Source organism: Rhinoraja longicauda, chromosome 11 (assembly GCF_053455715.1).
Source record: "Rhinoraja longicauda isolate Sanriku21f chromosome 11, sRhiLon1.1, whole genome shotgun sequence".
In the NCBI taxonomy this organism is placed as follows: Eukaryota; Metazoa; Chordata; class Chondrichthyes; order Rajiformes; family Arhynchobatidae; genus Rhinoraja; species Rhinoraja longicauda.
The window spans coordinates 25,046,221-25,062,550 of NC_135963.1; the positions used below are offsets into that span (position 1 = coordinate 25,046,221).

At 43.3% G+C, this 16,330-nt stretch overlaps 1 protein-coding gene across 2 annotated transcripts in view; it reads right to left on the reverse strand.

Moving 5' to 3' along the window:
- Window positions 1–16,330, reverse strand: part of pik3r3b (phosphoinositide-3-kinase, regulatory subunit 3b (gamma)) — a 515,510-nt gene that overhangs the window by 360,810 nt on the left and 138,370 nt on the right. For both annotated transcript variants that reach the window (XR_013547854.1, XM_078408495.1), the window contains exon 4: window positions 10,212–10,289. Coding sequence is in view for 1 of the 2 variants with exons in the window: in XM_078408495.1 (XP_078264621.1) it covers window positions 10,212–10,289 (78 nt within the window). In the remaining variant the exon portion in view is untranslated. The remainder of the gene's footprint in view (window positions 1–10,211; window positions 10,290–16,330) is intronic.

Below are 16,330 nucleotides of genomic sequence, written 5' to 3' on the forward strand. Positions count from 1 at the left end.
TCTGCACATTCTGAAGATAAGTGCCCAGTGGGCTGGTACAAAATTTAGTTTAGTTTAATTTAGAGATTTAGCGTGAAAATAGGCCCTTCAGCCCACCGAGTCCGCACCAACCAACAATTACCCGCACACCAATTCTATCCGAAGACAGACACAAAATGCTGGAGTAAGTCAGTGGGACAGGCAGTATCTCTGGAGAGAAGGAATGGGTGACCTTTCAGGTCGAGACCCTTCTTCAGAGTCTGAAATCCTTTTGTGATCTTGTGTCTATCTTTGGTATAAACCAGCATCTGCAGTTCTTTCCTACATATTAATTCTATCCTACACAGTAGGGACAATTTACAGAAGCCAATTATTCAACAAACCCGTATGTCTTTGGAATGTGGGAGGAAACCGGGGCATCTGGAGAAAGCCCACATGGTCACAGGGAGAACATGCAAACTTTGCACAGAGATCACCCATGGTCAGGATCAAACCTGGGTCACTGGTGCTGTAAGGCAGCAACTTTACCTCTGCATCATCTTGCTGCCCCAAATGCCATTGTGCTGCCCCAAGGTTTCGGGGGGGGGGGGGGGGGGTGAAGTGAAAATCTACATACAGGGCCAGATCTGCTGAAAATGCCTGCAAATGGAAGTTAACATTCCATGCTCAGTTTGTCCATTGACATGGCAGATTGGGGACTATCGAGACATTGGTGGTAGAGGCCTGAGAAAGTTAGGCCCCTTTAATAATGCTCTTAGGCTGCCTAACACTTGTTTAAGGAGCCAAGTAAAACATAGTTATTGATTAACATCAGTAAATGAACTATTCGGGACCCAGCCATGGGAAATAGTCACCACCATTATCTGGATGACCGTTTCCAATCACCTGCTGCCGCCCTCTCTCATTTTGCCCTACGGCTCAGCCTGCTGATTTTCCCCCTACACCATCACTGCGCCTGAAGGAGTAAATTGTTTTTGAAGCCACAGCTGCTGCCCACACCTGGGGGGGGTTTATATTAGTGAGTTGACCAATTCCTCTTGTTCTACCACTGGCACATTGAGCATTTGGGAACTCCGTGGACCACCCACCGTTCTCACCAAATTTCGTTTGCCTTTCTACTTTTTGCCAATCCAGAAAGAATAGGAGTATATATCCTCAGTCACTTCATTCCTTTCACCTTCTGTTTTTCCACATATTTCCAGATCAGAGAAATACAAGAGGTATTCTATACAACCTGGCAGTAGTTTAGTTTAGAGATATGGTGCGGAAACAGGCCCTTCGGCCCACCGTGTACGCACCGACCAGCGATTCCAACACACTAACAGTATCCTACTCACATTAGGGACAATTTACAATTTTACCAAACCGATCCGCCTACAGACCTGTATGTCTTTGGAGTGTGGGTGGAAACCGGAGACCCCAGAGAAAATCCAAGCAGGTTACATGGAGAGTGTACTAACTCCGTACAGACACCACCCGTAGTCGGGGTCGAACCCGGGTCTCTGGCACTGCAAGGCAGTAATTCTACCGCTGCACCACCGTAGAATGTTCAACGAAAGAGAGGGCTCCCAGTATCTGACAAAACCTCAGCCAGACTTGTTCAGATAGCCAAGATGATTTACACACCATGTTACACTCTTCCCTTGTATAACAGTTTTTCTCATTGATGCTCGATGATAAATGTTTTTGGGTAATTGCTTTGGCCCTCACCTCTTCCCTACTACTCTCTCTCTGCTGCTTCATACGAGGCTGATTGCCTTTGGTTACGACATAGGCTCTAGTCAGTTTCATCAGACCCACTGTAGGTCTCTCTCACTATCACGTTGCTTGAGTCCTTGTGACAACACGTGGAATGGACAAATCACCAGATTTAACCTTGTGTCACATCTGATGCTGTCTCTGCAAAATTCTCCAAATTCTTTGGAAGGACCAGTGATGCAATGTCAGTATACTTTCCCAGGTCAACGTCCTCAGTTACACTGGACAGGAAGCATTGCTCAACTACCCGACACCAGACTCCAAAAACAGACACTCGCTTATAAACTCTTTCAAAGCCTCTTCAAACGAAATGCAACATTCCTATTGAATCCAGGCAATCTCTGGCGTAAACCCACTCAAAATGGAGAAAGAAAAATCTGGATGGCTTTGAGGACCTCAAGTTCATACATTGGGAGCTCACAAAGGCTTTGTGTGAACAGCTGAAGAAGACACACCCCACCCCAATGTTCACTGCCTGCCCTATTTTTATGGAAGAGTCTGCGGTCCCTACATTCACCTATTTTAGTTTAGTTTAGAGATACAGTGCAGGAACAGGCCCACTAATTCTGCAACGACCAGCGATCCCTGCATACTAACACTATACACACTTGGGACAATTTTACATCTACATCAAGCCAATTAACCTACAAATCTGTACGTCTTTGGAGTGTGGGAGGAAACCGAATATCTGGGAGAAAACCCACGCAAGTCACATGGAGAATGTACAAACTCTCTACAGACAGCACCAGTAGTCAGGATCGAACCCGGGTCTCTGGCGCTGTAAGGCAGTAGGCTATGCCACCGTGGAGCCCTCATTAGTCTTATTACTGGTAAAGAAATTATCTTTGAGATGCAGCATGGAAGCAGGTCCTTCGGCCCACTGTGCATGCTGAAAATCAATTTCTATGTTATCCCACTTCCCCATTCACTCACTACGTATTAGGGACAGTTCTTTGTTTACAGAGGCCAATTAATCTACAAACACGCACACCTTTGAGGTGTAGGAGAAAACTAGAGTAACCGGAGGAAAGCCACGTAGGCGCAGGAGAATGTGCAAACTCCACACAGACAGCACCCAAGGTCAGGATCGGACCCGGATCTCCGGCGCTGTGAGACAGCAGCTCTGCCAGCTATGCCATGGTGCCACCCATATTACTGAAACTTCAGTATTTTGAGTCATATGGTTAATTTGCACTTGAAAATATTTTAGATGGGGACTTGAAATGCATTGGCATAGAATGCTGTTGGTTGAATGGTGGGAAATGGGATTAGTACAGATAGATACTTGATATCCAGTATAGACATAGAGGGTAGAAGGGCCTGTTTCTGCCTTGTGTGACTCTAAGACACGATAAGAACTCACAAAACTAGAGCAGAGATAAATCACCCTAAATTATATGGATGGTCTGAGCAGAGGTAGATGACTGTATGGATTCCAGCCAACAGAATCCTTCAACTGCTATAGATTGCAGCTACCTATTGACAAGGTATTGTGTTTTTGTTACCATCATGAAGTGTGATTAGTTTCTATCAGCAGCCCATATCCCTTGTAATCCTTTCATTCTCTGCCCTGCAGATGGAATGGATCTCAGGTCCAATAATTATCTGAATTGTGATCAATTGCAAAATGGATTCTGCATTCTTAGTGTTTTCAAGCAGGTATTGTACAGAAGCAAAGATTTGACAGCAACAAATCAATTTCATTATTTACAAAAATCGGTAAGTAACAAAATATATTGAATTATACGGGAGTAAAAGGTAACCATGGTTTTTATTAGATAGATCATTGGGACTCTCAACATCCATTCTCCAACAGATAGAAAAGATGATTGGAATTGTAAGAATGCCCTCAGGACTGAAATAGTGAATATTAACAGTCCAGTGTTCTCATTCCTCTTGACAAAAGAATGTAATCTTGAATTGTTTCCTGGAGGTATTGGGGTTTTACATTGAATTCATAAGCTGCTACTTACTGAGTTCCTGAGCAAAAGCCAAGAAAGTGCCATCAGGGACTAAATGGAAACCCCCCTCTCCCCAAACCTCATGTGCAATTCCTCATGATTCTGAATAAATCAAACCATATAACGTTATGAATAAAATATCTCATACATCGTTCATAAAAATTCCTCATAGTCAACCAATATTCATGGGTCTTGACCTCAGTGTTTAGAAGTCCCATATATTGAAACCGGATGAGTCTGACCCGGTCAGGAATTCTGGTGTCATCTAGTTTAAATTATATTGGCAACACAAGACAGGAACCCCACCAGGAAGGAGCCAAATAGGTCGTGGGAGCTTGGAAAAGTTAGCAGCAGCAGCACGTGTACAATTTCCATATTAAATGAGTTCATTGTGGTGAAAGGCCAAGCAACCTTTTGGAAGAGGTTCTGAAACAGTTGGTGCTGTGGATGATTCATGTGGAGGTACTGCTGGTCCAATGTACCAAGGGGAAAGAGGACATAGTTGGAGATGGGGCTGTGTGTGGGACCTCTATTTCTGTAGACCAGGACCTCCACAGCTGTGGATGTGCTTCTTGGATCTCCACAGCTGTGAATGTTAGTTTATCTATCATGTCGGAGGTCAAACAGCCCCAGGATCCATCCTGGCTTCCAGCAGCCTAATCCCAATGGTTCCATTCTCCTTCCTTATTTCCTGATATCCCTGCAATTTATTTTCTCACACATGTCATCGACTTCCCTTTGATTCTTTTGCCACCTTCTAAGGGAAAACCTATAGGAGCTAATCAATCTCCCTGCGCACCCGAAGATGTACAAACTCCACATGTTTGTGAGAGAGCTGCTCCAACAGCCACACAACAACATCACCTTCAGTAATCATGGATGTGATTAGAATCCCCATTGAAACATAGAAAATAGGTGCAGGAGGAGGCCATTTGGCCCTTTGAGCCAGCACTGCCACTCATTGTGATCATGGCTGATCTTGTGTCATATTCTTTTATGTGGCAGCTTATCAAATAACATTTGGAAATCCCAATGTGCTCATCTACTCCCTTTTCAATTATTCATACTATCTTTAATATCCTCGGCCCCATAGCTATCGATGTGACTGGGTTCTCTATAGCTTTCGATGTGACTGGGTTCTATACGGCTATCGATGTGACTGGGTTCTCTGTGGCTATCGATGTGACTGGGTTCTCTATAGCTATCGATGTGACTGGGTTCTCTATAGCTTTCGATGTGACTGTGTTCTCTACAGCTATAGATGTGACTGGGTTCTCTATGGCTATCGATGTGACTGGGTTCTCTATAGCTATCGATGTGACTAGGTTCTCTATAGCTTTCCACGTGACTGGGTTCTCTACAGCTATCGATGTGACTGGGTTCTCTGTAGCTATCGATGTGATTGGGTTCTCTAGCTATTGATGTGACTGGGTTCTCTAGCTATTGTTGTGACTGGGTTCTCTGTAGCTATCAATATGACTGGAATCTCTGTGGCTATCGATGTGACTGGGTTCTCACTTGATGTAATGTGAAGACTTATATGACATCACTAATGAAGGAAAGATTGAATTAATTTCGCCGATGACTCCATTGAACTTCCACAGGTGTATAGTGGGGACATTTCTGACTGGTTGCGTCACAGCTTGATTCACCAATTCGAAGGCCCAAGAATGAAGGAGGCTGTAAAAAGTGGAGGACATTGCCCGGTCCATCATGGGTACTGACCTCCCCATCATCATACGAATCAACAATAAGGCAGCTAATATCATCAAAGACCCACTACACCCTGGTCACGCTCTCTTCTTGTTGCTACTTTTGGGAAGAAGGTACAGGAGCCTGAGAACCATGACCCCCAGGTTCAAGAACACCTTCTGCCATCAACCACAGGCTTTTGAACTATCTGCACAACCTTAACCACCACCTTACCTCAGCACTGAACTGCTACGGACTTTGTTCTACTTTGGTTGCACTACATGCTTTAGCTTGCATTATTACGGTCCAGTACCCTAGTGTAACTGATAATTTATTGTACTGTATATATGTATGCATATTTGGTGTGGTGTGTTTAATGTGCCTGAAAAGCTGCAACGTAAGAATTTCATTGTTCCGGTCCTGGTGTATATGAAAATGAAACACCATTGACTTTTGTTATCCCATTATTGCTGGAGATGATCTTTTTGGGTACAATTCTAATACAGCAGCATTTACCAATATTTCCACCTTGATGAATGGTAAAAGGGAGGCCCATTATCCCTTTGAGTTGAGTAGAACAATCCCAGGAATCCGGGTATATTACGTCAGCATTGAATATTTGGCTTGTGATTACTGATGGATGAGGCAGCTTTCTTTTTGACTTTGCTTAAACCAAATGGAATTCATTCCAAAGAATATCTGCAGAGTGAAATCTCGGTGTATGTAGGTTCCATCACAAGGCTGTGGCCTGTCAGGAGCAAAACTCTAATTTAATCCCTCCCATTGCAGCATTTCAGGTTCTCACTGAAAGCTACAGAATGTGTCCTTGACATTGCTCATTTGTGAAGACCTTACTGAATGTAGTAAGTACTTTGTTACAGAAGATGGAAGTAGTGATTGCACATTTGATATTCAATTGCCATCATTGCTCTGAAATCCACCTCGTCATCTGGGTCAAATTTCTGCAGCACCCCAAGCTCAATCCACTAAAAAAACTGGAGCATGTTTCTAATTGCTAGACTGAGCACAATGATGCTAAGGCTTGTCTCAGCTACCTTACAGAATGGCAGTGCAAATTCTGTAAGCTTTCAGCATCGTTCATGTTGGGGGGTTTGAAGCTAAATATGTAGTTATAAGATTGAAAACAGAGATGCCTATGTGCATGGTGTCCTCAGAAGTATTCTAAAGTGCATCACATGCAAAAAGTTAGTATTGGAAATGACATTACTGCAGCTCTACTTTGCACAAAATAAGATCCCACAAGCAGCAAGGAAATCAATTTACCACTGCAAAATGATGTCAAGCCCAACATGGGACTCCCTAAATGTTTGGAATAGTTGTTCAGGGGGTGCACTCGATGCAGAGGGAAATCAGGAGCAAAGGCCTTCCCTCCAACAATAGGCATGTTGTTGGAGGGAAGGCCTTTAGGCAATAGTTACTAGTGGCTATACCATAGTTACTATAGTAACAAGGCTATAGTTACCAGTGAACACATTCACCAACAATGTGGAAACATGGTCTTCCAAAGCTGACAAATTTAAACTCTGCACATACCCTTGAGTAGTGTGGAAAGATTTTTAATATCTGTGTGTCAGAGCTAGACAGCACTATAACAGCCCCAAAGGCCCAACTCATCCATGCTGACCAACATGCCTAACCAAGCTAGACCCACATGCCTGTGCCTGACCCATATTGTTTCACACCTTTCCTATCCATGTATCTGTCTAAGTGTCTTTTAAATGTTGTAAATGTATCCACCTGTACCATTTCATTTGGCAAGTTGTTTCATATACACTTTGCCCTCTGTGTGAAAAAAAAATACCTTCAGGTCCTTTTTAAATCTTTGCCTACTCACCTTAAACCTGCTGACCTCTAGTTTTAGACTTCCTTACCCTGGGACAAAGAATATGCCTTATCTATGCCACTCATGTTTATATATAGCTTTATAAGGCCAAGACTCAATCTACTGCTCCTGGCCTAGCCTATCAGGCCTTTGCCAAAACCTTCCTGACCCGGTAAAATACTTGTGAATAATTTCTGCGGACGTTTTGGTTTAATGACATCCTTCCGACAGCACAGTGACCAGAACTGTATACAATATTCCAAATTTGGCCTTAACTAACATCTTGTATACCTTTAACATGAAGTCATCACTTCAATAAACTAATTTGAATTGTTGAGATCTGGTATTCCACATATAAAGTCATGATGACTGCCCCGAATCAGTCCTTGCATTTCCAAATACATGTCGACCCTGTCTCTTAGAATCCCCTCCAATAATTGAACCACCTCTGATCATACAGTCTGGAAACAGGCCCTTTGGCCCAACTTTCCCACACCGAGCAACATGTCCCATCTACACTAGTCCCACCTACTTGCAGTTGGCCCATATCCCTCTAAATTTGTCCTATCCCTGTATCTGTCTAATTGCTTCTTAAAAGTTGCAATAGCCCCAGCCTTGGCGACCTCTTGCGGCAGCTCGTTTCATACACACACCACCCTTGATGTTAGGCTATTCAGTCTGTAGTTCCCAGAGGAACAAGCTGTCCACAAATAATTAAATATTTCACGGCGAGAACAATGGCTCCATCACGGTAGTACTCCTTTTGTACTTAGCTGGAAAGCCAGCCTGACCTGTGAAACCAAACCTCAGCATGGGGCATGAGCTAATAATTCACCATTTTGATGGATGCATTTCTACTTCTCAATTACAAATGATGTCCGGTGCACAATCTGCATAGAAACGTTTTTTAAAAGGAGGATTTTTAAAAAACTAATTGTTTTCTAATTCAAATCTGTTACACTGGTCACCCAGCTGTCTCTCCACTCTGCGGAGTCAGCAGGACCGAGCTTGCTAGAAACACACGGTTGCAGCCTGTTCCTCCTCACAACTTCGGAGTCTGGCAATGGCAATCAATGCAGACCACTCTTCCACATCACACAGTGGGGCTGGGCTGCAAGCTATCAATTCCCTCACTCGTTAGATAACAGAGTGAATAAATTGGCATTTACAACCCAATGCAAGATCAAGAATAAATAATAAAAGCCAAAACATGGCTTAGTTGCATACAACAGCTCAAAATTATTACGGTGGTTGTCCTGATCTCTGAATATCTGTTTCTTTAGATTTTGCAGTGGGATATCAGTAGAAGCCCTGCAAATATTAGCTTGACAAAAATGAGAAGAGATATCCGTGAATTTATTAAATCAAGACATTGCCTTTCATCATGGTAATAACCACAATTTTTCAACTGCTTAAACATAAGAAAACTAACTTCAACTCGAATATCTTATTCTTATTAAATTCTAAGTTTTTAACCTTCCTGCCTAGAAATTGAAAGGTGGCGGTAAAAGATACATTAATCGGCAATGTGTGCAGGTCGTAATGTTTTATTTGCGGGATCCCACCAAAAAATTCATAGAATAAGACTTGCATGTGGAAAAGGGCCAGAAAGGCTGGCTGTAGAGAGGATCCAGAGGAAGTTTACAGGAATGATCCCAGGAATGTGTAGGTTAACATATGTTGAGTGTTTGTCGGCACTGGGCCTGGACTCAATGGAGTTTAGAAGAATGAGGGGGAACCTCATTGAAACACACAGAATAGTGAATAGTGTGGTTATTGCCATGATGAAAGGCAATGTCTTGATTTAATAAATTCACGGATATCTCTTCTCATTTTTGGATAGAGTGGATGTGGAGAGGATGTTTCCACTTGTGGCAGTGTCTAGGACTAGAGGACTCGAGGCCTCAGAATTAAAGGACATTCTTTTAGGAAGGAGATGAGGAGAGGGTGGGTCAGAGCATGGTGAATCTGTGGAATTATTTGCTGCAGAAGGCTGTAGAAGCCAAGTCAATGGATATTTTTAAGGCAGAGATAGATAGATTTTTGATTAGTACAGGGGTCAGAGGTTATGGGGAGAAGGCAGGAGAATGGGGTTAGGAGGGAGAGATAGATCAGCCATGATTGAATGGCGGAGTAGACTTGATGGGCCGAATGACTTAATTCTACTCTTATTCCTTATGACCTTAAAAGTGCCTACTTTGCGTGCTCTGTCACTGCAGAATGCAAAACGAAGGAGGGAGTCAGAGTCTTGGGGCTGGTTAGTGGAGCTGGTTCAAATGTCCCTGGGAATGAGACCTTCCGAGGCTTGAGGTGAGTTTAGGGGACAGTGTAATGAAATCAAGTGGGTGCTTACCTACTGACTATTTGTGACTTAAAATCCTTTGCATGGCTTCCAGTTATATATTGTATAACTTCACACCTTACTGATCTTGTCAGGACTTCTCTATGTGTGAACGCATCAGATGCATGGGAGGAAAATTGTGGACGTCATGGAACTCATATTAATTTTGCACCTTCTTTTTGCAAATGGTTTTCAATTATGTTAGATCATACAGCACACAAAAACATTTGACCCATGCAGTACAGTTTCAAGAGAATACCACCTAACATTAAAACAGGGAGGGTTTGTTTTGATTCCCATTCTGTGCATTGCAAGACTTGAGCAGGGCAACACATCTGTTATTACAGATGGCCATAGCCTGGTTGTACAGGAGAGAATCAATCATGGTATTTACTTTAACATTAATGAAGGTTATGAAGTAGGCAAATGGAAATGTCAGAATATAACATTTGCTGATTAGATTCAAATATGAAATACTGCCACTTTGGTCAAGTAACCATGACAATTTTTAATCCACATTCAGTTGTATCGGTAGGTGAATAGAAATCCATCTGATATTGAGGATGTCGATTTGATTCTTTATTAATGAAAATGAGGGTGAATTAGTTTAAACTGTTTATAGTCATTGATAGCTTACCAATTTCAAGAGCTTCCTTGATCTCCAAGCCACTGGGTGAGCTGGAGGGAGGCCTATAAAGGCTTTCATTTTCTGCACCTGTCAAGGAAAGTGAACAATGTTAGGTAGGAATAAGATCAATGTATTCTGATATTTTATGAAGCAACAATAAAAATAACAACCCTATGACTTAACCTGTGTAGTTAACAAGGTGGGTGCAAGGTATTGCATTTTGGGAAGTCAAAGCAGGGTAGGTCTTCCACAGTGAATGGTTGAGCTCTGGTGAGTGTTGAAGAACAAGGGGACATAGGTTGACAAGTACATAGTTCCCTGAAAGTGGCACGTTGTCTGCATGGACAGGGTGGCGAAGAAGGTGTCTGGCATACTGGTCTTTATTAGTCAGGACATTGAGTATAGAAGTTGGGAAGGTATGTTGCTGTTGTAAAATACAATGATAAGGCTGCACTTGGAGTTGTGTGTTCAGTTTTGGTCACCATGCTATAGGTAACATGCCATTGAGCAGGTAAGTACCCTGAAAATATTAACCTGTATTTTGCCAGAACTCAAGGAACTATGATGTAGCAAAAGGTTTGTCAGTCTAGGACTTTAATCCTTGCATAGAAAATTGAGGGGTGACCTTATAGAGGTGTTTAAATCATGAGGATCATAGATAGAGGAAAGTTACATAGTTTTTTTCCCCCAGAGTTGGGGAATTCAAAAACTAGAGCATAGGTCTAAAGTGAAAGAGGAAATATTGAATCAGAACTTGGGTGGGGGGGGGGGGAGGGGGCAAATTTTCACACACAGGGTTGCACCTATACAGCACAAACTGCCAGATGTTGTTGCTGAGCTCTTTACAATAACAACACTTGAAAAACATTTATAAAATGAAAGGAAGGATTTAGTGGTCACAAGGTCATAAGGAATAGGAGTAGAATTAGGCCATTCGGTCCATCAAGTCTATTCCACCACCCAATCTGAGCTATCTCTCCCTCCTAACCCCATTCTCCTGCCTTCTCCCCATAACCTCTGGCACTTCTACTAATCTTACCTATCTCTGCCTTCAATATGTCCACTGACTTGGCCTCTACAGACTTCTGTGGCAAACAAATCCACAGATGCACCACTCTCTGACTAAAGAAATTTCTCCTCATCTCCTTAAAAAAAAGAACGCCTTTGAATTCTGAGGCCATGACCTCTAGTTCTAGACTCTCCCACTCATGGAAACCCCCATTGATATGGGATATGGGTCAAGTGGGATTAGTATAGATGAGCATCTTGAATGAGATGGGCTGAAGAGCCTGTTTCCATGCAGTATGATTCTAACCGTTTGACTCTACGACTGGAACCACAGCCACTGACTCTGGGGAAATTTTGAAGATCAGATAGGTGAAGATGACTGCCACTGATGCATGCCTACACTTTTATCATGCTCCTTGGGAGCCTGAATTGTACTGCCAGAATTTAGCAGGCTTTTCACACCATTGACAGTGTGCTCCCAGCAGTCCTTCACTATGGATGGCCCCAGTGAAGTCAGGGAAAGTATTAACTCCTCGTGTAAGAGTCACCACTATTCTCCTCTACACTCAGGCCATTTTTAGGGCCGGGAAACATAAGCCACAGGGTTTTGGCGCCAGTCATTTATTGGTCTGACAAATTACACAACAGCATCAACTTACTGGAACTGAAGGGCACAAAGCTTGCTCTGTACTGTGGTATACAATATTTGCTCTGTCACAACACTCAAAGTCCCCCTTGACCTCAGACTCATGGCTTTTCCTCCAAAAATGATTCATACATTTTGCACTCATTCTACTTGTTTTGCTTACTATAAATAAATGTCTCCAAGAAGACTATGAATTGAGCATAAAATGCAATGTATAGGTTCTCACTGGGTTATGAACTCACGACAGTTACAATAACAACAAGGGCGGCACCTTGGCGCAGTGGTAGAGTTGCTGCCTCACAGTGCTTGCAGCGCCGGAGACCCGAATTCGATCCTGACTACGGGTGCTGTCTGTACGGAGTTTGTATGTTCTCCCTGTGACCGCGTGGATTTTCTACGAGATCTTCGGTTTCCTCCCACGCTCCAAAGACGTACAGGTTTGTAGGTTAATTGGCTTGTATAAATTTTCCCTGGTGTATGTAGGATAGTGTTAATGTGCGGGGATCGCTGGTCAGTGCAGACTCGGTGGGCCAAAGGGCCTGTTTCCATGCTGTATCTGTAAACTAAACTAAACTAGACAGCTCTTCATACGAGTGAGTGTTTGGGAGTCCAGCAGAATGAATCAGCTGGCTGCTGTGGGTCTTCTGTCGGGCATCTTCTGACAGGTGGGAACAGAGCATTTCTGTTTACCTTCACTCATCCCACCCCCCTGAGCCACAACAATTGGGGGCTGGATGGGCCTGCGAAGAGCTGGGAGCAAGGAGCAGACTCACTCGCTCACTAAGTCAGCGAGGAGAGCTGGTGAACACTTTTCCCGACACGGGCTGATTCTCCCATCACAGCGGTTTCTGTGATTCTCTCCCACGCACGGTTCTTGTTTATTTCACCTCATGAACAGTTTGGGTTATGAACAGTTGTCGTGGACGAAATCTTGTCATAACCTCGGGACTGCCGGTAAACTACAAAACCTATGCGGCAGATTGAATCCATGTTTACTTGGTCCTGCAATTCTGCCGTTTGGTTTGAACCTGCAGTTCCATTTACTCCGAGTTTTAGGGATTCAGCACCCACCAAATCCACACTGACCATCGATCACTCTAGTTCTAGTTTATCACATTTCCCTCATCCACTACACACGAGGGGCAATTTTACAGGTGGCAATTAACCTACTAACCCACACGTCCTTGAGATGTGGGAGGAAACCAGAGCACACAGAAGAAACCAACATAATCACAAGGAGAACGTGCAAACTCCACACAGACAGCACCAGAGGTCAGGATCAAACCCGAGTGTTCAGTACTGCGAGGCAGCAGTTCTATCAGCTGCACCACGGTGTCACCAATACTGCCTTAGATACAAGAGGACACATCTCTGGAGAATATGGATAGGCGATGTTTTGGGTCGGGGTCCTTCTTCAGACACAGATGTGCCCCATAAGGAGCCCAATGAAATGACCTGCAAGGGCAAATTTCACACTCAGGACTACCTACACAAGCAAATTGTGGAGGACCCTGTGCTGTTGTATGGGCTTATTGAAACCACATCAAAGAATACTTAGGGTAATTACAGCACTGCTTTAAATGATGGAAAGACATCTGCCCATGTCATTCTGATGCTAGCCTTTTCCTTCAGGACTTTTTGAATTGGAACCTATTGCTGCCTGAAGGAGTTCGAGGGTAAGTTAGGAGCTTGTGCTCTCTTGGCACTGATACTCATTCACCAGAACTGCAGCTTGGGAAATCACAAATATACAGCCATCATTCTGCTTTAATGGAAACAAGTGGACAGTAATTCCAAGGTTGCCTGCACTCCTGGGGCTGATTCAGGAGCACATGAGCAAAAACATTTCCCTTTCATGACTCTTCCAATAACTTTAATGCTCAACTCCAAGTCTGGTCTGCCCATGGTTCAGCCTGAAAACTCTAACACCGTCCAAATGGTGGAAATAAGTGTGATCAAGGCGCCTTGTCGTGACAATGTTGAACAAACATACTTGAATGTTCCTCCTGACTCCTTTTCGAAAAAGGTACAATAATGTTTTGTGTTTGGAGGCAGCCTCTGCTGGATCCTGATGCACCTGAGCAACACTGGTTCCATCTTCTTTCCATGGGCATGAGCCCTGGTTGTTCCTCTCAAATCTTGATGGAAATTAAATCAGATGTGCAAAAAATTGCCCGAGGTCTCCAGTGAAATTTCCATCATTATGTGCATGTTTTTTTATGAGAAACAAGGAACTAGCTTGTCTGCACTACCCATCGCAGTCCCAACACCCACTGTAAATAAAACGATGTTTTTCACTTTATATCTATATCCCAATATTCTGTGAGTGGAGCAAGAACCGGCTGAAGTGATGTGTCTACTCTGACAGTCCTGCTTGTGGACCAGCAGGAAGTAGAAGTTGGCTATGTGAGGCTCGGGTAACATGAAGCAAGAGGTTATAAAGGTGGGCTCTTCAGAGGAAATAAACTCAGTGATTTTCTGGGAGACAATGGCCTAATGTTTAGTGGTGGAGGTCATGGGCCAGTGAGAGGTCTGGGGAGGTGTCATTTAGTTGGTCTTCAGCCTCAGTGAGGTAGATGTCAGTTTGCTAAATAACAGCAGCACTTGTTTGCAGGTTTGGTGGTAGTCTTGGTGTTGGCCCCTTGGTGAGTGGAGTGCTGCAGACTTGCAGATGGGCTGCATCATCTCTAGGCTTGGAATGCATTGAGCTGAGGAAGTGAGGATGAAAATGAGGATTATGAACTGATAGGAAAAGTTTTGAGGAATATTGGCTAAATGCAATAAATGACACTAGCTTAGATGGTGCACCATGGTCAACATAGACATGTTGGGCCGAAAGGCCAGCTTCCATGCAAAATGACTCTTTGACTCTATAACTGGATGGCTGGGATCAGAAGGAAGATGATAAGGGATAGTGAAAACTTAGAAAGAGGTGGAGCTGGACAGAGAGTAGGAAGTGAAAGGGGAGTGATTTAGAATGCAAGAGTTATTGAAGTTTCCCATCTTTGATAGCGGAAGGAAATGGGGAAAGTCTGTTGAAGCAGCAGGGGGAAGTGGAACTGCAGAACAAGTGAGTTTTAGGATAAGGTGGTACAGAGTAGATAGATAAAAACAGGATTATCCATCTGAAAATAAGTTTCCACGGGTCACTAATGCATGCTTGATGTTTTAGCAGTACAGGCCCCTCAGAGGATCATGGGTAATTATCCAGCGCACCATTCAGGACAGGCCCATGACAAGAGATAACACAAGAAAAAGCAGATGATAGATCTGAATGTAAGTAAAGAATGAAGATGGTCAAGTATTACCTATTCATTAAACCTATATAGGGGAAATCTATTCGGCCATTTCTTCTCGGACACTTCTTTACACATTGTGCACATTGAAAAGTGTAAAGCTTTTGAAGGCTGAAGGCCACTCACAGGATGGAAACTGACACAACTTCAATTGGTAGTATGGCTGCAGGATATTTATTAATAAGCTGCAGTGTTGAGGATTGTGAGTGTGCCAGTGTTCTTTTCTGTTTTCTTTAAATCACAGACATCAGAAAGAATGACATTAATTCTATAACAATGCTCCCTCATTTGCATCTCGGACTCTTTAATATTCTTGATCGAGATGATTTTTTTCAGGAATCTTATGGCTCCAGCTGTTTGCGACAAAAACTTTGCAATACTAACCCAGCCCAGTATAGAGTTTTCTCTGAGACCAGCAAAAGCAGAAAGCTTGCTCGGGATCTAAACTTCCAGCAGAACATTGTCATGCTGCCATATTGCTCTGTTTGCCTTGACCTTTAAAGTTCTGGTGGGAGCCAAATGGCTGCCTCTCACTTGATTGATGCCAATGACCCTGATGAAGAATCATTGACCTGAAACATTAAAGGGCCTGTCCCACTTAGGCGATTTTAAGGCGACTGCCGGCGACTAGGCTGTCGCCGACAGTTCTCCGGGGTGTCGTGGGCATGATCGTGAGGAGTCTTCCAAAGATCGTAGTGGATCTTGGCGCGTCGCGGAGAAATCAAACGGTTTGAAATCTCTTGGCGACAGCTGGCTTGTTGCCAGGTATCGTAGCTTATTGCGGGCGCTGTCGCATGCTGTCCCCAGGTTTGATAGGTTCTCTTAAGATGCATTTAGAAGCACATAATATTAAAATAAGTAAAGTCATTTCAAAATACCATAAAATGCTTGTGTTTAATGAATTTATTTACCGTCAGGACATTTGACAGGTAGATTGGAGGTGACAGTTTGACAGTCAGGTAAGCGTGGGAATTTTTGCGATGTTTTTGGCCTCCGCCATTACATTTAAAGTGGGCTCCCAACCCAGATATGCAACCCAGAAACCAGATATATATCTCCCTTACATTTTCAAAGAATGCCCACAAACTTTTCACAAAAATCCACTGAACAACTTTTTAAATCAATTTTTTAATACAGCTATTAGTCAACTGGAAGTAAATCCGGTTTATTCCTTGTTA